Consider the following 26181-nt stretch of genomic DNA (forward strand, 5'->3'; position numbering starts at 1 on the left):
TTGGTAGTAATACTGTGATTTCACAGTTACACTAGTTTGAAGATATTAACATTTTGACCGTAGTCACATAGGCAGTTAGTATGAGAACATCTATTCAATTCCAAAGCTAAATGATTCCAAACTTCATTTTAAGATACTAAACTACACAGTCTGAGGATAGCTTCATTATAGATATACAGAAAGCTAAACTGAATGAATGTGTTTTTTTAAAAATCCTGTAACGATTTCCCAATTTTGCATTCTTTCATCATTAACTGAAGACTGTTACTTAAGGTTCTGTTACTGATGAACTTCAGACACATCATCAAATATGTATAGACATCTGTGTTGGAAAGTAATGTTAGTATTAAAACAATGTTACAAGAAATGATAATAAACATTCCAAATGGTAGAGGTGATCCAGCATAAAATTATGAGGTAAAATGTGATATAAGAATTAAAATCTTTGCTTTAAATTTTAAAACTGTTGTTTTACTCCTGACAAACTGAAGTTTTTCTTCTTGCAATTTTACAAGCTTAAAAACAAAAAAGGTAGGTAGAAGTCTAAGGACAGTTCTGATGCTCATTAGGAATCACAGATATGTCTTATTAAGTCCTAGAAAATACATAAAATGAGAATTTTAATTATTATAACTATCTTGTAGATTCTTCCGTTAGTTCTTGTAAAAATGTCAGGCTAATTTTTCCAATTACCTTTGAAATATGTTACTTTTATATTTTAGAAACTATAATTGTTCTCTAAAAGCTGAAAGAAGTGGAAGTACAAATTCCATATATGACCAGACAGAAAGAGGCCATTTTAATTTGAAATCATATAAATTAGGTTGGAATAATGACGCAGATCGTGTGGGGGAAAGTCTGCAATACATACACTTTAGAGAGTTTAAACACAGGCTTCTAGGATCTTAAAGGAGCTTGAGGCAACAATTTACCTTAGGTGCTCAGGCAAGCAAATTTAAGACATATAAAAGGATACGAAAGACGGCCTACAGAATTACTTATGGCTTAAACCTAAGTTTTAAACTTCAAACACAATAACTGAAGTATAATAAAGTAAACGCATTTAAAGATGATAAATTCACAATAGTTGCTTAGGAAAAACCAGAGTGGTTCTGAGATTCTGAGATATGTCCTTCATATAAACGGACTTCCTGGATACCACTCATGGTGGAAATGTGTAAGATTTATATTGTAAGGCACTTCTCGTTATTTCTAATATCATCTTCATAATCGTCAATCAAATAGAAATGTAACTACTATCCAGAACAAGCAAAACCTTTTATATAATCATTAGAAAATGTAAAATACAATACTAAATTACCTTTCAGAAAAACTAAACAAAGTTAGAAATCATGACTCCTCTAAAAGCTGAAACATTTGTAAATATAAATGTTTTCACTATTTATATCTTTTCTTTATATAATTTATGAAATTATCATTTGTTTTTTGGTCACACTGATTAACTTACTGCAGGGATTCAAACCGTTGACCAATATATCTGAATTCATGATTGTAAAATAGTTCATGTCCTCAGCTATTTCCAGGCATTCCCAAACATTCATGGCTATTCACATTTATTTAATTGAACCATACTTTCCTAATATACAGGTTTTGAACAAAGTCACAAATATAATGTAACAATAGACTAATTACATATTTTAAAAAAGATTAACTTTAACCCATTTCATGGAGGTATTTACTCAATAAGAAATACAAACAATGCTTGAGGGCTGGGAATACAGCTCAGCAGCACAGCACTTGCCTCACAAGAGCAAGATCCTGAGTTTGATTTTCAATGCCAAAAAAAAAAAAAAAAAAAAAAAATATATATATATATATATATATATATATATGCTTGATGTATACATTTAAGAAATGTGCATCTCTAAAGAAAGCCTTTAATTTAAAAGATAAACAGAATACATTAAGCTATGTCACATGAAGACTTGAATATAAAAACATAAAGATACTAATATTTCTTACCATATAATTTTTTAAATTTAGAAATTAAATGTACTGTAGTTTGGGGGGATATTTTTCTTTCAATCTTTGATTTTTAAGAATCAATAGTACAGGGGCTAGGGATTTAGCTCAGCGGCGTAAGCGCCTGCCTTGCAAGCAGGCAGTCTTAAGTTTGATTCCCCGTACCCGTAAAAACGAAAAAGACAAAAAAAAAAAAAAAAAAAAAAAAACCCACAAAAAAACAAAAACAAAAAAACTCCAATCAATAGTACAGAAGATTACTTTTTATAAAAAAAACCCAGAAACCTATTACATTGAATGTATGAGACATATGAAATTTCATTAAATGGGAAATTTGCTACAAGCCAAACCAACCACAAAATTTCATTCAGTCCTGATTTATAAGCACTGATTCTATCGAAATGAAAAGAACAAGTTTCTAAAATACAGTGATACTTTGGTTTTGCTATGCATTCATAATATAAAATCAGATAAATTCATAAAAATAAGCAGAGTAAAGAAACATGGAAAAGGAGGAAGAGTCTTACCTGTGCAACATACGCAGAATCTGATATAAGGGAGAAACTGTCCATTTCTCCTCGACTGATGTAAGTTTGAAGTAAGATGTTTATTTTCCCATAACTATTTTCTACACCTCCAGGAGCTGAGAGTTCACAGAAATTGTTTAACAAAGCATCTAATTCTTCTATTTCCTCTTCTCTGACCTGGAAGTTTTAATAGTAATATTTGGGCTGTTTTATTAAAATTTTTATGCTGAAATTAAACAACATAGCATGTTTTTAAAACTTTCAATTTAGTACAACATATTTTCTTTCATACCTAAAATAAGTTTTCCACAGGTAGCAATAAAATACGACATGAAACCATCTTAATAAAATTACATTTTATTATTCATCATTAACAGTACAGTTGCCACTGACATATAAAAATTTTGATATGTCAGAAAAATTAAACCATCTGACCTTACTATCCTTCAATTGATGAGATTTCATTTTTCATTTGACCAGAATAAAACCTCTGCCCAACCAGATTAGGGAAAACTTGATTATCACCAAATGTATTCATTACAGTTACATATTTTTATATGGTATATGTTCACAGCTTAAAGTTGTGAAGTACTGTTTCAAAGTATTAAAGTTTTCCCTGTTGATACAATTGAAGTATAATATGAGATCAAATACATTCATATGTAAGTCAGAAGTATGTATGTACTTTTTATTTTTTTCAGTGAACTTTATATTACAAATAAAGCAAAGTGTATATTTTATATTCTTCAATACAGTAAATCTATTTAAATTACTTGATTTGGCCTACAAAGAATGTCAGTTACAAAACAATACTGTAATTTAGGATGCTAAGTAGACTGATCAATGGAAGATCATTGCTTATTGTATCAGAAAAAATAATTATAAGCTTTTATAAATCCATAAAGGAATCAGTGTTTTCATTCAAACTTCAAGTGATCTTACCTTGATTTGATCAAATTCTTCAGCTTTAGAAACTATAGCAAAAATGTCTCCTTCAGTTTTGTGAGCATCAAAGAGTTCATTAAAAGTCTATCAAAGTAAGAGTTATATTGATTAAAATGTAAAGTTCACAGATATTTAAAAATATAAATATTACTATAAATCACACAGCCTTAAAGAACATTGAGATATGTTAATAGTTTAGTATTCTAAGTCCTTGCTTTATAATATTATCAAATTTATGAAAGATGGAAAACACTCCTACAACTGAGGACGACTTTTATAAGTCAAAAGAACAATAAAGTGTTAATGAAGTCTATGTTAGATGCCTAAACAATGTTCTTCATAGTATTTTCTTCTTTGGCTCAGCATGGGTATACAGAAATATGCTACATTCACTAATTGTAAGCACATAAAATTCAGAGAGAAAAATGAAAAATATGTAAAGAATCTCACAATATTAACAATAAGGGTATACACCAAAAATCAGGAAACTTGGATGAGAAAAAAATCAGTCAAAAGTTAGGTAGAATAAAGACAAAAGTAAAGCAAGGCTAGAGTTTCTCAAAAAAGAACTGTAGTCTCAGAAGGCAAGTTAGTGTTGATGTACGAGCAAGGGGACAGAATAAGAAAGTTGGAGGACAGAGAAGATGAGTAGATGTTAGCAGGTGACGGAAGCAGCGAAGGCTCAGTGCTGCGCTGAGGAGCCACAGATCACACCTGTGAAACAGCACCTGTTAAAAGGCTTTGTAGAAATCTTAAATATAGGGTTTATTTTGGAAAAGCAGAAGAACAAGTAACCATATGACAGTGTTTTCTGAAACATATGTATAAGCAAATGTTAAATGAGTGTAAAACCTAGGTTTCATATAAACTAAGGTTCTAATATTTCTGAAGAAATCTCATTCAAATGATTTGTGTTTTCCCATTTTAAAATGTTTAAAGTACAGAAGTAAAAATGAATATAAGACAAGTTCAAAAGATGCAACTATAAATAGAATAAATGATAAAAATTCACCTTAACCTGTATTTTTCTCTTCAAATTTAAGCCTTTGTGTTACAAAGGTAGATTTTCTGTTGAATTTTCCTATACAATGACATATGTAAACAAACACACATGAAGGCATGTGCACACTTTTCAAAATGAAAATAGTAAAGTGACAACTTCACAGAGGACTATACTAAAACAAAACAGGCCACACTGCAATTGTGAGGTCAAAATTAGCTTTGAAAATTCCTTAAATTGCCCATATAGTATAGAAAGGTGGGCTTGGAAACTAGGTTGGTTTCTGTAAATCTTCATGTTTCTTCAATTCATGTTTCTTAATAACATGCAATTAACTTTTCTACTTTTTATTCATGAGTAGTATTAAGTCATAGCTTTGCACTCTGAAAGTTAGTCAGGCACTCATCTCTTAAGACTCAGAAATACGCTTAAGCTGTCTTAGGTGTAGGAATGTGTACTGCTAGGGATACATTTATTAAACAAGATGCCAAGAGGACCTTTGCTACTTAAGGTCTTATTTTTATCTTATTTTTTATACAGATATATTGTCAAATTTATACAAATTAAATATATTTCAATCTACTGGCTGCTTTTTTTCATTATTAGTGTGCATGTTTTGAAGTCTAGAAACTATCTGCATTTTAAAACAAATACACGGTTGCATTTGTTCCTCTACAATACCTCGATGGTGTTGTATTTAATATAGAAGTGGCTGGCAGTTCTACCCAAATCAGTTGAGGAAAAATACCCAGTTCTCTCTTCAAAACGAATCATCTGAGCTTTGTCAAGTTTCCTTCCAACTTCAATGACTAACTGTTCTCGATACTTTCTTAATGTTGGGTCAATCTGCAGGAAAGAAATGGAAACACTTGAATTCTTTAGACAGTCATCACTTACAAACAAAAGCCATTTATGGAAATTAAAAACTTCTTGACATTTTAGCCTTTTTTGCAATTAATTTTTAATTGTACACAAAAGGTAAAAAAATATACTGGGGTAAGGTGATGATGCAATACACATGCACTGTATTATGCTCAATTCAAGGTAAACGTTAAGGCTCTTCAAATATTTGTTATATACAATGGTAAAAATAAAATCTTTCAAAATCTTTTTTTGTAGCTTTCTGAAAAACGTACAGTGCATTACTGATACCTACAATCACACTATTACAGAACAGAACACCAGAACTATTTGCTCCTAATTTTAACTTACTCACTAATCAACTTTCCTTTACCGCTCCTTCTCTTTTTACTCTTCCCAGTTTCTAGTAAACAACAATCTGTTATCAACTTTGATGAGACGAACGTTTTTAGATCCACATATGAATGAAATAATGTGGTACATGTATTTCTGTGCCTGACTTACATTGCTTAATAATCTCCAATTCCAGCTTTTCTGTTACAAATGATGAAATTCCACTCTTTTTAATGGCTGAATTGTATTTTATTATGAATATTTATCACTCTGTCTTTATCTATCCAGCAAGTGATGTGCACTGAGGAAGCTTTCACTTCTTGACTATCGTAAATTGTGCTGCAATAAACATGGAAGATAATGTGTCTTTGACACACTGGTTTCATTATCTTCAGATATATACTCAGTAGTGGGAATACTGAATAGAATATTTTTAAATTAAAAATTTAAAGTATATGTTAATAAAATTAAGAAACAACCAGAAAAGTTTTATTATATAAATAAAACTTCAAAATTAATGAAAAATATCAGTTTGCATATTTTCCTCAGATGCAAATATTCTTGAATCTAAAATTATTATATGGTCTTATTCAAGATTATGAAGACTGGGAATTGGCTATAGAAAAAGCATTATCTCCTCTTCCCCACAGTGAAATAAATACTAAGTTAAAATTATCAAACCACATTCCTAGTTTAGCAGTTATTTGGAGAAATGATGGCAAGAACGTTTTCCCTAAAATACATAAAAATACATTAAAATACATAAAAATAAAAGCTCTATTATCTTTTAAAGCTAAAGTCCTGTTCTAACAGTTTTCATAATTGCTGTTGGGATATCCATTTTGACTACAATAAGAATGAAAACAAAAAAAAAATGAATTTATGTATAGTAAAAATATTAGTCTTTTTCTAAGCAAAGTATTATTTAACACAGAATATTAACAAATATTCTTGTTGCTATGATGTATGTATACATACCCATACATGTGTACATGCCAAGTCATGAAGATTATTCTCTGGTCATAAGAAATAAGGTAAAACATGATGCTTACTGAGAACTGAGGTGAATATAAAAACACTGCAAATTTAAAGAGTTTATACTACCATCATTTGTTTTAACATAGTTGGTTATGATAGCTTAAGTAAATTTTAAAATTCAGAAACATGAAGCCTGGCACGGGAGTGCACACCTGTAATTCTAGCACTCTGGGAGGACTATCAATTTGAGCTGAGCCAGGTCACCTTAGCAACAGCAAACCAACCCAAACCTAACCAGAGACTGGATGCACATCAGCATAAATTCTGATTTAAATTTCTTTAACCATTTTGATAAGTGAATATTCATATGGTAACAATGAGATGATGTTTTCAGTAGACCACAACTGGATTTTATCTGTAATTAGAAAGCATTTACAGTGTATAAAGTAGAATTCAAACAAAACCTCAGAGAATCTATAAGCCACATGGACCACACAATTACAAAGTTCATAGGAAAATCTCGCATCACATGTATTTAATTCTCAGCCTGTGCATACATACTGAATCATGAAACTTATACAAGCCTCCACACTACTGTTAGTAGTAACTCACTACTAATACTATCTTTTAATTTATAATATAGAAAATATAGAAATATAGAAAAGATTTGATAAGAACAATAGCATAGCTATGGAACAATCTTTTTATTAAAGTCTATAAATTTTTTCAGTCTTGTTTATCCTAAAACTAAATTTATCTATCTTAAAAATATCAATAATATAATCAAATGGAAATACATGAAAATATATTGATAATATCACAGAAGGCCATTAATTTCTCATTAGTGCTTTCTGAAATAGATTAATGCTCTTTATTTTTCTTGTAGGTCCTGTTTCAGATGAAGCAAGACTAGCAAATATTTATCCTCATATTATGCAAGTGTTAGAGAACTCAAAAAAAAGGTTTCAGGATTTTTTTAAAAACCTAAATGAGTTTTTTACCTGATAAGCTTTGTGACTGATGCCATATACTAATGGGTTTGCTCTCATCCGTACATAAAGGTAAGTGTAACTTATCCACTTCACTGCTTCTTCCACATTAGTGACTGTTCCCAACGCAATCTGCAAACAAAAAATACAACAGATCATTACAGCAAAGACCATTCTGTCAGAAGTTATGTTTCTGAAATCGATCCTTGTGCTGCATTTAAAAGATGGTAAAGATAAATACCAGGCATGACTTCTCCAATAAATTAAAAATCAGTCCTGCTTCATTAAATTGAGAGAACACCAGAAACATTATTTTCTAAAACTGAACTAACTCAATATTGTAGCATTTGATTAATTTTTCCCCATATAGAGTTTAACTTGACAAAGTAATAAGGACATTTTTGATGTTTGTTTTTTTTCTTTTTCCTTGATTGCTAGCCATTTCATTTTACTTTAATTTTAGGTGATTATGCTATGGAACAAAAATTGAATTATAAGTATACCAGAATAAAAACAACAAAATACTAATAGTTCTATCCCTATTTGTCCTGATTCTGTGCTCCATCATCAGCCAAACCACAGAAAGGATATCTAAGATACCCTTTTATAGGACTGCTTGTACAATATGAACACAAAGGCAAATTAAATCAGTTCTATATAAAAAGCAGATTTTATTGGGAATTAAATATATTAATACATATTAAATATAATTAAATATATTAATATATATAATAGGGGAAATGTTACACGACCTATGAAAAACATAAATATGTATATATCTGAATCATAACACCAGATAATTCTTTATATTCAGCAAGGAAACATAATTTTCAACATAGCAATTTATTGTAGCTTTGTGATACAGTATTTAAATGAAACCAAACGTTAATGGTTTAAATCCACAACAGAGAAAGAACTGTGTAGTAAATAGAAAGCAATTCGAGAAAAACAAAATTTTAACAAGATACTTTATTAAAAAAATGTATTTCCTCAGCCAGTGGATTCACAGAAAATTTACTCTTTTAAGTTGTTTGTTTTGCTTTAATAATTTTCCCAAGTTGTGGAACTTGATAGTTACATAGTGTTTCCTGAACCCTTACAAATTTCTTTTTTGACCATTTAATACTTCAATCAAAGGACAGACGTTCCACATCTAAATTATTAAATGGGGGGGTTTCTGTCCTTTTAGTAAGAATATTGAAGAACATAAAAACTTTCATATTTGCTTTAATTTCTACATTGTAACTCTGAATCCTGCATAACTAGTTTTGTGAAATAAACCTGCAACTGAGTTGAAAATAGTGCAGTGTGTGCTTAGCATGTGCAAGGCCTCAGGTTCAACTCTCAATATGAAAGTTAGTGCTTGGCTGTCTTTATTTCGTTAAAGATGAAATATAGCAACATACAATTTTCACCACAATATTATATCATACTACTTGTTATTTAAAAAGCAGAAAAAGAAACAAAAGTAAATACATGAGAAAGCTGACTCTGGTTACTTTTAGATTTCAACTACTTTTTAAAAAGTGACTAAGTCATTTGCAATATATGTAACACACGCATTTCTTAAAATGTGAGTTATTAGGCTTTCCACTATTCATTGAGTAGCCTGAAGTAAAATTCAGCCTGTAGTTCTGAGCTATGTGATAATTTCAAAGGTTGGATTAATAGAACAGTCAAACATTTTCTCAGCTAAATAAAACTAGTTTGAAGACATGTCTAGAAGCTTCTACTACATTTTATTCCACTTACTTGATGGTCAAAATAGTATTGAGTCACATGCTATATGACCTATATTTCCTTACGAGCTTACATTACCTTCAAATAATAAACTATGTTCCCTTTTGACTTGATGATATTATTTTTAAAAACCACATAACTCTTAAGAAACTTTTATAAAAGATAAAGCTTGCTATAATTTTTAAAGCTACTCAGTAAATTAACATCAATAATTACCCTTTGCTACTAGTGATAATACTAAAGAAGAAAGTAGGTAACAAACATTGAATCAAGTAATCCAAGTCTTCTAATCATTCACCAAAAAGGAACAGGTTCGCTAGAAAATTAAAACGTAAATTTATGATGGCACATCTTATTTTGAGATTAATCCTTGACTGCCACCTAGTGACAAAAATAAAAAATTTCTTGTAAATATTTGCTGACACCTAGTGGCTACTTAAGAGAGGAACCTTTCATAAAACAAGTTTTTCCTAGTACCTAAAATTTGTTTTTTTTCTCTATAATCATATAGTGAGTCATTAATGATCCAACACACTATGTAAAATACATGGGCATGGTAACAAACAGCTAATGGTATCGGGCTTCAAGACACTTCTTCATCACGAAGGTGATACACATGTAATTAAGATGGTCATATGAATCCAACATTCAAAATGCCTAGCAGAGTAATAACAGTACATCTTCAAGATGGCTTTAAAGAAAATATATGACATGTATTTGTTTGTATAAACTGGCGTTAGTGTATACTGTGATAGAGATTTCCATTAAGGAAAATAAAATCCATACCAAACTTGGTAATTTAGAAATAACACAAGTATATTTAAGACTTTATATCTAACTTATATTTTAAACTTTAGTCTTTATAGCTATCTTTTTATTTATACTACTTGTGCATTTGAAAATTGGCTGAAACCTTATAAATAAGCAAATATAGTTATCATAAATATGTATAACAGACATATATGTATGTATATGTGTGTGTATATATAAACTACATACTTTAAGTATGCCTGTGTATGAAAACTATGCTACTATTTGTTTATTCAACTAAAATTTCAATGCTGGCAGGAATAAATGAGGCTACATATGAAGGGACTATCAGAAAAAGTAAGTGGCATTATGATTTATGACATACAAACTTGGAAAGAGGCATTTACACAATTTTACAACAATGCCATAAGAATATATCTAGTTTATTAAAAACAAATGGGGGCCAGGGACTTAGCTCACTGGCACTGTAACTGTCCAGCAAGTGTGAGTTCAATTCCAAAATTCAAAGGTATCAAAAAAATCAAAAACAAAAATACAAAAACAAAAACACCTCCCCCCCCCAGTCAGAAACAATACAAACAACCTGAAAAATGGGCCTGACAGGTGAAAACAGAATAACAACCTTCTAGGAGAGAAGATGTGCCTTGTAGAGTAGTGAGAGGCAGAAATGGCACTGATATTCTGAGATTTAAGAACAAATATTTGTAGAACAAACAGTTTATGGGAAGTCTGTGTAAAGAATACATGTTAGAATATATAAAAATTAATACAGTTTTAAAGTCTGGACCAAAGCAGGACAAAACAGAGTAGGTATCCAACACTACCCAATGAATCGATTTTAATAAGTCACAAACATGTCTCACTGTTCTCTCACTACAAATTGAACTTCTTCATATAGGGAAGGGATTTATAACTTTTCAGGGTTAGGGTTATGGAGTCAGCCCGTTAGACATCATTGAGCAACATGCTTCAAAAATACATGCATTAAAACTATGTTTAATATAATCATTTCTTCACTTTTCTAATTCTTAGTCATAAAAATCAAAGATATTAATAGAGGTTTCTAACAGCATTACTGCCATCGTACAGTCTTGTAAAAATTTTGGGAGCCTAAAGACTTAAAAATCTGTAACTAAGAATACAGCACAAGTTCATGGTATAAACTAACTTCACACTTGATTTCTACCAATTACTATATTTAACTTCACATTCAACCATAATTTCAGGGAGTCTGTTTCATAGAGAGCTTTGACAGTAGACCAAGAGATGAGAAAGTTTAGCAATGTGTTTACTTCACTATATCAGCTAAAATTTTCAAACTTTTATGTTTTGTTATTTGAATGCTCTTCACAACACTAAATGGAACTAGGCTTACAGCTATTTGACATTTCTATGAACTATGTATCTGCTAAGTACTTTACAACTATGATATGAACTTAAGAAGGATCACCTATTTTTATTCTCAAGGCTTTACCAAATGATTTCAGTGATGCTATTTTATTTTCCCCTAAGAAGAGAGTTCCTGCAGGACAACAACAGTATTTATGCTATTTGCATCTTTTGTATTTACATTATCATTTTGTGTTTACTTTAGCAGTTGCAAAAAGCTTTTAAGGACATAAGTTTACAAAAATTAGTCTTTCTTGGCATGCTTTTAAAATAAATACTACATAAAAGAACCTTGCTTTTTACTGTAAGAGTCTCAGGACCACAATTACTTAAACCATTCAATAACAGACAACAATGACTAAAATAGAGCAATAAAAATATTCTTTGGATTCAAATTTATTTCCCATCATTTTTATTGTCCTGCAATTTTGTAATTAGAAGCCAGAGGCTTTCATATTTTCTTTGAACTTCCAATCATTATCTTCCAAAGCTTACCTATCCTTCCAAACTTAGAAGTTTTACTACCTTCAAAGAAAACTGCCTTTCCTGATAGCTTGGGGCCAACCGTATTTTCTCTTTTTGTCGAATGCTTCTATAGAACCTGATCTAATATCATTTGACAGTGTTGTCATGTTTTTCTTCCTCCCTTGGACTTCAAGCTTCTTAACAGAGTGAAATGCAAAATAAGTTTGTTTTTCTTTTTCGTTTTTTAAGCAGATTCATAAATTATGAACATAAATTATAAGTGAAATTTCTTTACGGTAAACTGGTAAACAATAAGCCATATGTATTTGTATATGATTCCTTTATTTTATATCCAAACTACTTTCAAAAACTATTAGTCTCAAATTTAAAAGAAATGACAGCCAAATACTTACAAATGAGTTTCATTTTTGCGAGAACATTCATAAGTCAGATTCCTTACATCCAACAAAGTGAGTCTTACCTTTGACAGCAACATACAATGCATATTGCTTTGCACTTCCTAGAAGTCCCCTCCACCCCACCTCTGCTGTTCCTCTTGCTTCTGGAGACCCTGGGCTCTGACTGAGCTCTGTACTGCTATATATTATCATACTGCACAGTAAGCAAACAGCAGCACAACTGTGACAATATCCAGCAGGCACATGAAATATTTTAGCAGTTTGTCTGCCATCTATAAGTATTTGTGATGTGAGGTTTGTTTCTATCTGTGAAAGTTCTCAACTCAAATGTTTCTAAGTCAGGGATTTTTCTATAATTAAAAATATCAGGAAAACAATCAAACAGTAAAACGCCCAGTGAATGTTTGACATATCTACTTCAACTGTAAGAATGTTTTCTTTCTTTACTTGTTAAAATCAGTGTGCAATTAAAAATTGTTATTATTTTTGTTTCTCTAGTTTATATAACTTTGGATTGAATTTTTTGTCTACAACAAAACTTTGTAGATGTGAAATATGGTCATTTACAATGAGCTCTTATCAATCTTGTCTACATTTTTGACTGGTGTAAGAACATTAGCAATATTGCCATTTGCAATTTTGCCTTACAACTGTATGGCATAGGCTATATTCCTAAATTCTACAAAACAGCAACCAACTTAACTCCTATTTCAATATACTCTTAAAGCTGATAATTCTATTTTAAGTTTTTACTCAATAGATCTTACCTCTGCATTTAGGTTATCTGCAAGGCTTTCCAGAAATTGACTCTCAATCGGGTTTTGCTGAGTGAGCAAAGTGAGGTAATGACTGAGTTTATCATGTGTTGTTATAATGATTCCTTCCCCAAATTTATCAAATTGTGGTCGTCCAGCTCGGCCAAATATCTGCATGACATCTAAAATTCCAAGGTCAACAAAGGAGCCTCTTTTTGCAGCATATATTTGTGTTCCCTAGATGAGAAAAAGTTAATAAAAATTTACATAAACACACACAAATATAATCCTGGAGAGCTGAATACTGAAATTGGGCAAATATGGCAAGATTTCAAAAGTGTACTTTAACTAATCCTTTCATCATCTGTGATAGAGTTAAATTTCCACAAGGTAAACTAGACTCTTATTGAAGAAAATAATTCTGACCTTATATAAATAATAAAGTCAATGAAACACCCAAATCACAATATTTTTGTAAATAAATCAATCCAAAGGTTTGTTTTAACACACACACAAATCCGTGTGCAAAGGAAGGTAAGCTCCTACCTTAATAATAACAGCATGAGCAGGAAGATTGACACCCCAAGCTAGGGTAGCTGTACAGACAAGGACTTTGATATGCCCATTGGAAAACAAGTTTTCAACCAAGTTTCTGTCCTGCCGAAGCATTCCAGCGTGATGAATACTAAAACCATCTGCAAATAATTCTCGTACTTGCTTATTTCTTGACTTTTGAACCTACAGTAGACATCAACAAAATACAAAAAGAATTGCTTAGCATTTAAAAGCAACTGGTATTTAACATATCTGTTGAATGAGTTTATCAAAGAAAGTATAACATTTTTAAGTATCTTAAGCTGTAACTACATTTTATTATATAATAATTTAAGAAAATCTTTCAGTTTTCTGTTGTCTGTCTTAAAATAAGGTAATAATGGAACATGACACAAAATTCAAAAGGAATCAAGTAGAAAGCAACCATCTCTTTTATCCTATTGTCCCTACTTGCAATCAGTCAGTATTATGTTTTATAACCTTCCAAAAACTCTCTAAAAAATAAGTATATGCCTGCGTCCCAATTTCTTAAGAGTAAAGGCCAGAGATCTTAAAATGCAAAGTCTTACAAGAAAAAAAATTTTTTTAAATCAATCTCTTTCCCTAATTTCTCTTATACCAGCCAAAGTGGCTGGCTTTTCTTTAAGTCTATTTTCTAAAAATCCTTAACTAATTTCAGGATATTGAACACTTCCTAGGCATCTATAATCCTAGCACTCAGGAGGCTGAGACAGAAGGATTGCCATGAGCTTGAGGCCAGCCTAGGCTACATACTGAGTTCAAGAACAGTGTAGAACATGTCCTAAATGAATGAATGAATGCTTTCTACTCCAGAATCACTGTCTGGAAGACTTTTTCTCCTTTTACTGAGATGCTCCATGGGTCTGGACAGCATTCCTCATTGTTCCACTCAGTTCATAACCTACTGCTGTCACCTTGAACTGCGTTCATGGTGATCTGTGATGGTAAAGCATTAACTACCTGTTCTGGCTCCTTAATTTTGCAACTAATCTGAATGCACTGACTTTACTTACAGTGTCTACTTTTGCCTGGGTGAACCTTCAATGCAGGACTTAATCCATTTATTTGCAATCTGTATTAGCACCCCATAAGAGCACTAGTTAATAGGGAAAATATTTCTACAAAATTAAAGACATTAGACTAATGTTTTAAAGTGTCTTATAATGGTAAAGCTTCTGTTATCAGATGTGACTATTTGTTGTTGCTCTTAAAAATCTCATTAATGAGAATTTAAGAACTTGTTTTTCAACATTTTGTCCCCTTGCTTGTAAGTAATATTGGCAGGGAGAGAGATTTGAGAAGACTGGTATCCTATTCTAGGCTTTGGTGCTTTGATGATCACGAAGGTCATTTACAGTTTTAAAATTCTAAATTAATAATAATAATTAACTAACAACTGCATTCCATGAAATCTGCTTTATTGTAAAACTGAAGGTCATTCATTAGCAAACCACACCATCTACTGGTAAGCAAAACAAATAACAACTTACTTGTTTTTGAGCCTTTTAGTCTAAAAATACAGATATGCATACTTTAATAAGAAAGACTATATCCCATTAAGCTTCATATTTATTCTTGTGCAATATAGTCATCCTGCAGAAGTAATGTAATATTGTAATATTCTTTATGATTACACTTGAATCATGTTGGTTATCTTTTAAGAAAGAGATACTATTAATCTTAAAGCAGCTCTCATGAATGTGGGAAGATTTTGGGATAAACAGTCATGTAAAATTTACTGAGACATAAAAGAGATCCTTCAGAGACCAGAGGTAGGGAAATAAGACACCTCATTTATTCCATTTCTTCTCCAATATTTAAGAGTAGGCATTCAGAACAAACAGGACATGAAAACTGTTATTTGGAGATATTCTGTACAAATTATATGGTTACTGTTTGTTGTTACTGTTGTTTGTTTCAGATGAAGTTGGTTGTCTAGCATACCCTGGAAGTTGTATGCTGGAATACCCTGATTACATTTCTTGCACAAACCCCAGCTGAAAGATTTGACTAACCCTGCTGGGGCACCAATACATAGGAAGAAAATACAGAAAGCATGTAACTATAGGAGGAATTATCCCAGAACGTATCAGGGCAATCTGGAGCGCAGTCACAGCATGGTAACATCTCCCTGACCACTTGAGTACCACGCTGAATTGGCTGCAATGGCTATGAACTGGATTTGTCTCTCTTATCTCAGGAAGAAAAAAGATCATTTCTTTATCTCTGTTCTTACAAGTATTTCTTTCTCAGTTGGTTCAACAGAGACCTGATGTGGCAACAACTTTAAAATATATACGGAGTGTCTGTTCTTAACTGTCTTCAAATCTTAGTTTTCTACAAATTAAACTCATTTACCTTATAGTACAAATGAGCTGGAATCTTTGGGAGTAAGGCCCAGGGCTGTACACTTGAAAAAATCTTTTTAAAATAATTATAACAAAATTGCCCATTTTTTTACTTTTGGTATACAGTTCCATGGATTTAACATGTGTATTCATTTGTGTAACTACCAGCACTATTGGAACACAAATTGATTCCTTCACAAAAACAAAACCACCAGTTCATTTATACTACCTTGCACTGTCTTTATAGTTAAAATTCTAACAACTGCTGGTAACCACTATTTGTTCTTTATCTCTGTAGTGCTATCACTTCAAAACTGTTACATAAATTCAACCAAAAGTGTATAAGTCTTTCATACTTGCATAAATATATAATCCATTTGTACAATTTAACTGAAAGATTTTATGCTAAATAACCTCAAATTTATTATTGTACATTTGATTTAAAGACTTTATGCTAAATAACCTCAAATTCATTACTATATTAAATTCTTTACATTCATAGAAGGTATCTCCTAGCAAACTTATAAGTGTGATATAACCAAGAAAAAAAAAAAAAAAACATACTTTAAAGAATCAAAGACAGGGTCACTTAATTAGGAAACATGAAATAATCATATGCTAACACACACACATAAAGACACATACTAAGACAAAACATTGAACATCAGATGTTTGCAGATGGACTAACACATAATTATTTCTTTAAAGCAAGACCAAATGAAATTCACGATCTACATACTTTCCTTCCAAACTGGTTCCTCTCTATTGCTCTTTCTCCTTCTTTCTCTACTCACTCAGTAATATAAGCCAAACATCTCTGAAGTAGTCAGAAACCTTCCTTCTCAATCCTCTGTACCCCACTGACCCATCAAGCAATATTTTCCATATATTCTCCAATAATTCCCATCTCTAACTAGTCATCCCATCTTTTCTCTTGTCTATATACAGATTTTTAAAATTACAAACAAAATGCTGAACATGTTATTCTCTTTAAGTGCTCTAATTATTACCTGCTGCTTTGAAAGTAGAACATGAAGTCTATCATCTGTATACAAGGTCCTTGTAATCGAGCTGCTGCCTACATCAGACTCATGCCACACTTAACGACTGCTGCTCATGATCATTCTGTTACTTATTCATTTGACTTTACTTTTCCCCTATTTCTTTCAATGTGCTACTGTTTTTCTAATGTCAGGGCCTTTTTCTTGAACACTTGTCTGACCTCTTTTGCTCTCCTTTGTTTTCAGATTTGAGCTTAAATGTAACTTTGTTGGTGAATAAACATCATCTTCTAAAACCATCAATCTAATTAATTAACCAAATGTACTCTATTTAGCACAATGTTCCTCTTTATCATTTATTATAAATGCAATTGAAATTAATCACTTAATAGTCATACAATCTAAGTGTTTCCAGGAAATATGTGCATAAGGGTAATGGGGACCTACTTTTCATCCTAAAAATATTTTCATTTGAATATTAATCAGCACACAAAATCTACTCTCATTTCTTTCTCTTGGGTTTTTGGATCCACTGGAAGGTGAACATGCTGTTTTCTAAGAGGTCTTGTCAGGGCACCACATGCAAAAGTTTATTCTACCAATTGAAAGTACTTATGCAAGACTTGGAAGACAGCAATCAAGAGGTAGCCACCTTCCTGCTGTTGTCATTTACTGGCAAGCAAGATAATAGAAAAGGAGGAATTAAGTTAAAATGGATGTACTATATATTCAAAATGCTTGTCTAGTGTGTTTGTGAATGTTAGAAGGCATATAAATTATAAAATGACAGCTGTGGACTTGAAATTGCTGATCACCACTCTTAAATTCAAAACTTTTAGTGGCAACTCTAATCTTATTAAACTTCTGGTAAGAACCTAACTTCTTTCCCAAAATTCTTTTTTGTATTTAAACTGTATCCTAGAATGGCTTCTGTTTCCTTTGCTGAATTCTGATTAACACAATGCATGTCTTCCTGGAGGCACTGTAAACAGGATGTCAGCAAAGCCACCAACCTATCTTGATACCTACTGATCTGTTAACTACCTTATGCTTAGGAAATATTTACTGAGTAAATCACAACAAAGATGGTTTGAGGCTCACGCAAATAAGTCAATGTCAATTCCTAATGACAGGGATGGACTGGGACTGACCCAATCCCTGTAGCCAACTTCAGGGTGTCACCTTAGGAGAAAGGAAGTACTGTGTGGTCCTCTGTTTCATGATACATCACTAAAAAGACGGTCCTGTGGGCTGTATGACTACAGCACAATTATATAAAAACAAGTAAGGATTCTAGAGAAAGCACTTTGGTGAGCAAAAGGTAAATCTCAGTTACAAATGAATTTTCTTTATTCATGTGGCTTTTTTTTTTCTTTTTCATTTTTATTGGTACCAGGGATCGAACTCATGACCGCCTGCTTGCAAGGCAGGTGCTTGTGCCATTGAGCTAAATCCCCAGCCCCCATGTGGCTATTTTTAAATAAATATTGAAATAAAAAATTTTAAAAAATCATATGGTGAAATGCAATTTTAATCTTAAATTTTATCACTGCAACTAATAATGACTAGGCTCAAAAAAAAGATAAAAACTCAAACTATAGGGCAACCCATTCAGGACCCCTTCTGTCTCTTGGACAGAAGCTTTCCGCTAAGACAAAAAAAAAAAAAAAAGAAACAAAAACAAAGAAACAAAAAAAACCCTCAAGCTGTACAACCAGGGTATATGGCACAGGAGAATGGAAGGAATATGGTAATACATTCTTGCTAGGGACAGATAAAGTTGATGGTATAGATTCTTGAAGTAAGCACAAACAATTCTATTACTGTGCAGTGCTTGTATACATAACAAAAATATTTACATTAGTAATCAGCTAAGATTTTAAAACCATAAATCCTTGTATCCCCAGGGATTTATTATTAAATCTGTATGTCTTCAGAGTGCTTCCTTTACTCCGGTATTTTCATATGAGACAGAACAATAACGCAACTAGCATAATTTTCCAAAACAAGATGTATGAATTTATCAAAAGAAACTTAGCCTATGTTTCTAAGCACAGAAATAGAAATTGTGGAAATAAAAGTTTACTTAAAAGTAATAATCAAAGAAATAAGGATAAAATCCCAATGTTACCTGCTATGTTCTTTAGGCAAAAATCTCATGTATTCGAAGTGAACATTAAGTTAAACTACACTGAAATAAACAACTGAGACACTGGAATTTCTCATACCTAGAGAAAAACAAATCCCACTTTCATATAACTTGGCTCTTCAGTAATCTTCACTAGCTTCGCACTCCATAAACTCAGAGAGTCTGAGCACAGAATTTGAGTCCTCCATGTTCTGGGGGTGAGGTGACTACGTACCTGGCCCTCCAAACACCTTACCTTCTACTGAAGAAAGAACACTAATTCTGCAAGTATATCCAGTGTTTTCCTTTCCTTGTGATTTCTTTTATCTCTTAGAAAGCCTTTTTTCTTTATTGTGGCTGCCTACTGACATCTGATGACTCACTTAAATTAATCTGCTTCCCTCCTGTGTTCTTATCTAACTACTCTTTTGTACTGTCATTTACTACATTTGGCTTTGCACACATACAAACACTTACTTATCTATTTCTGTATCACCCATGAAACTGTGTCTCAGAGACAGAGCCTTGTTTTGTTCACTCACTCACTTCATACTTACGGCAGCACTTGACAGTGTTAACTGAACTAAAACTGTTATTTTAACTTTAAATTGGCATTAAGAGTCTTGTTTTATAGTTTAAAATGACTGTCAATAAAGACTATAGTCGACTTCCGGGAAAACATGGCGGACAGATAACAGCAACTACCGGAGGCTCTCTGAAAGACTCGGCTCAGAAGCCAGGAATGGTGCGGACTAAGGAGACATAAGCAGGTGGAGATATGCTCCGCTGACTCAGGAACGAACTGCGCTGAGAGAAACCAACTTGGAATGCATTCCTGGTGCTAAAACAGGAACAGAAAAGCCTCGGTGTGGAGGCTGGACCCCGCGCCATTGTAAGCCGCGATTTGGGTTTCCCGCCGCACGGCGGCTGGCTGCCTCTACAGTGGCTCGGCAAGGAGAGAGACGCGCAGAAGCTCTGAGAACAGAAATCTGCGAACGGCAGGGAGGCGTGCACTGACTTGTGGTGAGGTGAGTGAGAGAAGCTGACACTCTACCACAGTTTGACTCCAGCGGAGGACTTTCTGGGTCCGAGCAGTCCTGCGGGAGCGGGGCGCGGTGGCGACTCCAGCCACACATCCCCCTCTCGGGCGGGATTGGTGAAAAGTGCCTGGCCTGCGTGACGCTGCCGGCGGACCTGGTAGACTGTCCCAACCCAGATCCCAGAGCCTGACGGTGGCCGGGAGGGGAGACGCGTAGGCTGCCTGGTCCGTAACTCCCTGGTGCGCAGCGGTGAGCGGGAACACCTAACTGGCGCAATTCGATCAGGCTGTGGCTGACTGGGAGAGAAGCTGGGCCTCTTATATAAGCTTGCATATATAAGGAACAGAGAAGAAGAGGCAGCATGGGAAGAGGCAGCAACAAGAAAGGCTCCTCGGCCCCCAATTCTGAGAAACAGGCAATAGCAGACACCGCACCAATATACATAAGGCACCATATAGAGAGCCTCATAGACCAATTCAGGAATGAAGTTATCAACGACCTGAAGCTAGAAGTATGCAGAATAGTTAGAGAAATGCTAAGTACCACCCAAGAAAAAACAGGCGGTGGAATGGAAGAACAGAAAAAAAGGGGAGAATTGTTTGATGGAGAAAACAGAGAAAGCATAGAATACGTGAAACAGGTTCAAAGGGACTACCAAGATACCAAGAAGTCTATAGAAGACTGGCATAACAGCTTGAAAGAAACTAAGGACAGACTATCTGAACTGGAGGGCAGACTTGTAATATGGGAGAATGAAATGAAAAACTTCTTAAAAATAACAAAGAAACAAACAGCAATAATACAAAGACAAGAAGATGATAAGAGGAGCCATAACTTAAGGATTAAGAACATAAAAGAAGAAGTAGGGACACAAACAAGTGAACTACAAAAGCTACTCACAGAAATAATCCAGGAGAATTTTCCTAATTTAGCAAAAGGTAAAGATACTCAGATGTATGAGGCATACAGGACCCCAGCTACCTACAACCCAAACAGAGCAACACCCAGGCATATAATAATAAAAATTCCAGAAATTCAATACAAGAACAGAATATTAAAAGCTGTAAGAGACAAGAAACAGACCACTTACAAGGGAACACCCATCAGAATTACAGCAGATTTCTCGGCACAAACCATCAAATCACGAAGAGCGTGGGGGGAAATAATTCAAGCTTTGAAAGATAATAATCTCCAGCCAAGATTGAGATATCCTGCACAACTGTCCCTGGAAATTGATGGAAAAACAAGGTGCTTCCAGGATAAAGAGGAACTGGGGGAATTTGCAACTACCAATTCAACTCTACAGAGAGTATTGCAAGATATTCTAAAAAAAGAAAAATACAAAGAATCCAGAAATAATGGCAGAGAGGCCACAACGAATGGAGCAGAGAACAAAATGAAGAAGACAAACTGACAGCTACTGACAGAAAAAGAGCTCAACAGAAATGAGGCAGAGAAGATTGGATGATAGGAACAGCTATTTTGGAGAAAATGACATCTTAATAGGTAATACTGATTTAGTATCATCTTGTTTTGAAGTCTCATCTAGCTTTTGTCCTTCTGTCTCTAATGGTCTAAATAGGTTGTATCTTACTGGATTTTATTATGTATGATAGTATAAGCAAAAACCTTGTAAAGACAAGGGGATTATACAGAAACCATTATTCATTTTCTGTTAGTCGATTCTAAATACTCTGTAATGCTGTCATTCTCTTGAATGGTTTTACATTGTTTTGATATACTTAATGCTACAGTATATGAAGTTGTACTCAAGGATTTCAAAGAAAGAGAAAATATGGTAACTACTTTTAGGTTAGGATTATCTGATGGTGAAACACTATTCTGCTTAAATGGTTATGTTTTGATCTGCACTGTTTCGTTGTTATGCCCTCTTTTATCTCAATCTCCACTCCATTATTTACTTTTTTATCTTTATCCTTTTAATTAAAGGAAAAAAATAGCAGGATATATTATAGTAACCCACTTTGACTTTTCATTACCTTGATTTAAAGCCCTGTATTACTCTCACCATCTGGTTTTTAACTGATGTTCCCCTATTCTGTTTTGCTGGATAGTATCAGGTTCGAAAGTTTAGGCATCAGCTGTGAAGATAATGAGATTCATTATGACGCCCATTCTTGTTGACTTTTATCTACTTTTGAAGACCTACAATGTCTCCAATGTTTTGGTTTTGTCGGTTTTATTCTTTACTGTTTTGTTCAATTGTATTATAACTAACGATATAGGCAATTCTATTAGAGATAGCGGGAGGCATTATAGTAACCATTGTTGATCACCTTGTATTATGTTTTTACATTATCTATTATGTCCACCCTTTTGACTTGACCAATTCTGTTCTGTTATGTCACATTTGGTTTTACTCTCTTCCAAAAAAGTAATAAGAACAGTGGGAGCAATGAAACCCAAAATGTGTAATAGTCATGGTACAAAAGAGAGGAAAAGAAAGTGCTCCAAACTATATAACTGCATGTATATTTAAGTGTATAAGATAGAAAATGATATCACAGAGTTTTATTGGATCAATGAACAGAACTGTTTGCAGTATCATTGATGGAATGTCCACTTTACAAGCTTTAATTTTGTGACTTGAACAATTATTTCTAAGATGACAATATGTAATCCATTAACTAGTGATTTCCTACTGTTCATTTTTTTTTCTGTAAATCTGTATAACTTGTACCCTTTCCCTGCTTTTTTTTTTCTTTTCTCCTTAAATAAAATTAAAAAAAAAAAAAAAAAAAAAAAAAAAAAAAAAAAAAAAAAAAAAAGACTATAGTCAACTGAACTATTGTCCACATTTTATAATTTGCCTACTGTTTTGTATGTACAAAGTTGCCGTTATTTTTTTATTATAAGTAACATGCTGAAAAAAATCTTGGTGAAAATTAACTTTTCTTTTAGCTTTTCCTTGGAAAAGATTCCCAGGTTTAGGATGCCTAGCATAAAGAGGCCGATAAAACATGGTTTTGAAAATAATAAATAATACCGCAGTAAATCTAGGAATATGCCAAACCCTCAAATTGTCTTCAGATTTATAGCTAGACACTGTCATGTTTAGTTTTTCTTTATTCTTTGTTTTCTAGTGCTGAGAATTAAATCCATGGCCTTTCATCTGAGCCATGCATAGTGGCACACACCTGTAATCCCCAGCACTTGGGAGGCTGAGACAGGAGGATCACTGCAAGTTTGAGGGTCAGCCTGGGCTACATAGTGAATTTAAGATTAGTCTGAACTACAAAGTATACCCTGTCTCATAAAATAAACAAAAAATACAACATTTATCAATTTAATTTCAACTAATAAGTTTTTATCCTCTAAAATTTGTATCCTACTTTAATCATTTTTCTTCACTTGCTTATTAAAAAATTCATGGTTTAATTATTAAATTCAACAAGTGCACACAGAATGAGGCAAGTACTTTTTTATTGTAGGTGGTACTGATATTTGCAATACACTGCTTACTGACATTTTAAACAATTACGATTTCTACTGTTCCATTTAAATGTCATTCTTTGAACTATTCTTTCTTTCAAAGCTACAGGTAACCATGCACAGAATGATTCTGTGTCAGACGAGATTAATGCGAAACAACAAATATGGCTGCTGTTAATTAAGGAAAAGGCTAGGTTGTAGCTATGGATTGGAGGAGTACTGATATAGTTCTATATTGGAAAGTCATAAAAATATACTTTTAAGTAGCATGAGTACATTTTTCTAAATTATTCAACAGTTACTTCGAATAGCTACATTTGCCAGGTTTACCACATGACAAATCATTAGTATCTAAAAGAAAAACTCATTATCTCTGACATACGGTTAAAAAAAATCAAATCTACATTTGTGCCCTAAAAGTCAGAGAAATTCTATGCAAGAGTGGATGGGAATGCTCAATATAGTATTAGAGTATTTAAGGAATATTAAGAAATCTGGCCCACAGTAGGGAAAAAAACTGATCTGATCTTGAAGAAAAAAGAATCTGAAGATTTTAATTCTATGCATTTCCCTTACAGTGAAAAATCATAACTGAAAACCATAACTCAATAATGAAGGTATGTTCATTCCTGACTCCTACAAATATGAGCTACTATTCTGTGAGGTATAAAGTATGCACCAAAACAGGTTCCTTGACGCAGTATCTCTGTAGGAGATGGGGAAAAATAATGTGTAGGATAAATTAAGAAAATAATATTCACATTTCATAATCCTTTCACCATTTTTAAACTGAATATTTGTATATACTTTTCGAATATGGAGATCTATGATACCATATAATCTGACCAGTTTCTACAGTAATTTCATATATTATTATACTTTTTCTAGTAGTTTTTCATAGAAGACTACTAGAATATATGTTACTCCAATTTCATAGAAGGAAGTTTCAGAAAGTTTTAGGTGTCTAATGTTATAAAGCTTTAGAGGTAAAGCCACAATAAGAGTTTTTCTAGATTTTCATTAGTGCGCCTCTTGCTTTGAGAATTCTTGAGACATTTCTATGCCTAAGGGGAACCCTAAATTCCATCTACAGCTTAAAATACTCTTGGAGTACTTCACTTTCTTTTCCATATGCTCTTATTTCAGTGAATAACTTGTAAATACAGGTGGCTTTTCATAGGGAGTGACCCATATTAACAATGGGAATGGTATGAGAAGTCCTAATTATAGGAGAGAAGATTCATTGTAAGTTATAGTTAAGGCACAGAAAATTTTATTACACCAATTACACATATGGGGAGAGGAGAAGAAAAGGAAGAAAATGAGGAGGTTTGGAGGAAGAGAAGAAAGCTTGGAGGAGGAGAAGGAGTTGGGTAACTTAGGCGAGTTTTTAAGAATTGCATTTTACTTGGCAAGCAGGAATAGAGATGATTACACTAAACTCTTAATATGTAAAGTAGACTGTGGCATGGAAAGAATTTAGCTATACTCCTACTACAAGAGGCAAGAAGCTAAATTTCCATGCACAACCATAGCAAATTTACCTTGTAATTTTATTTTAATGTTTAAAGTACTTAATTTCTTATTTTTCAATAATGTGGAAAGAAATATCTCCTATCATCTAAATATTCATTTCCTTGGAATTATTGGAAACTTAATATCATTTAAGTTAAAAAGGCGTTTTTGAGAAATAAAAATAAATAACTGGTTAAAAGAACAATGTTAGATTCTACTTAAAGAAGCATTCAGAAAGATTATCTTATTTTTTGCTACAATATGCACTGTGAAAAGGCAGGATTTTAAAAACCTCTTACGAGATTCGGTTAGAGAAATATTCTTCCACTTAAAAAAAGCCTCAATGCTATAAACCTTTAGAAATTCCCAGATTGGGTTTGGTCTTTTACTTCTGAACATAAAGGATACCAGGGTAGATTAGAGAATCAGACTGGCCCAAACCATGCTCTTCTAATTAGATGAAGTCTCTGAAGAAATAATTTACTATCTCTGTTTTAGTTTCTTTACCTGTAAAATGGGGGTAAGAATTGTGAAAGGACAGAATCGTGCTGTAGATCACATGAGAAAATTGAAATTAAAGCATTTTGTATAATGCCTGCCTTAGACGAATAAAAGCAAAGAAGAAAGTAATTTGAAGGTACCTATTGTCAGACAAATACTATATGATGGCTGGGGACATAATGGTGAAGAAGACAATGTTCCCTAAAAACATGTCTCAATAAATCCACTTTTTTAAAACAAACGCAATGAATGACAGCTGGATGACGATTAAAATAAAGCATAATACAAAGATATGATAAAAATTCAAGTAATCACGATGACTAGGGATTTTCAACTTTATCCAACTGTATCAAAATTTTCTATTTCTCCATATTTTTTCAACAATTTGTTAATTTGTATTCAGCAAGTCTTAAACAATTAAAAATGCCTGTCTGTAAATTATAATTAAATGCTACAGACTATCT

General features: G+C 32.8%; 1 protein-coding gene across 6 annotated transcripts in view; it reads right to left on the reverse strand.

Moving 5' to 3' along the window:
• The window catches only part of Ascc3 (activating signal cointegrator 1 complex subunit 3), a 315181-nt gene that overhangs the window by 126293 nt on the left and 162707 nt on the right, over window positions 1-26181 (reverse strand). For all 6 annotated transcript variants that reach the window (XM_063253931.1, XM_063253927.1, XM_063253928.1 and 3 more), the window contains 6 exons: window positions 13702-13893; window positions 13168-13392; window positions 7629-7748; window positions 5137-5301; window positions 3453-3539; window positions 2511-2687 (listed from right to left, as the gene is read on the reverse strand). In XM_063253931.1, coding sequence (XP_063110001.1) covers window positions 2511-2687; window positions 3453-3539; window positions 5137-5301; window positions 7629-7748; window positions 13168-13392; window positions 13702-13893 — 966 coding nt within the window. The remainder of the gene's footprint in view (window positions 1-2510; window positions 2688-3452; window positions 3540-5136; window positions 5302-7628; window positions 7749-13167; window positions 13393-13701; window positions 13894-26181) is intronic.

This window comes from Cavia porcellus, unplaced genomic scaffold, assembly GCF_034190915.1.
Source record: "Cavia porcellus strain 051 isolate PalLab524CR breed Dunkin Hartley unplaced genomic scaffold, mCavPor4.1 scaffold_7, whole genome shotgun sequence".
NCBI lineage: Eukaryota > Metazoa > Chordata > Mammalia > Rodentia > Caviidae > Cavia > Cavia porcellus.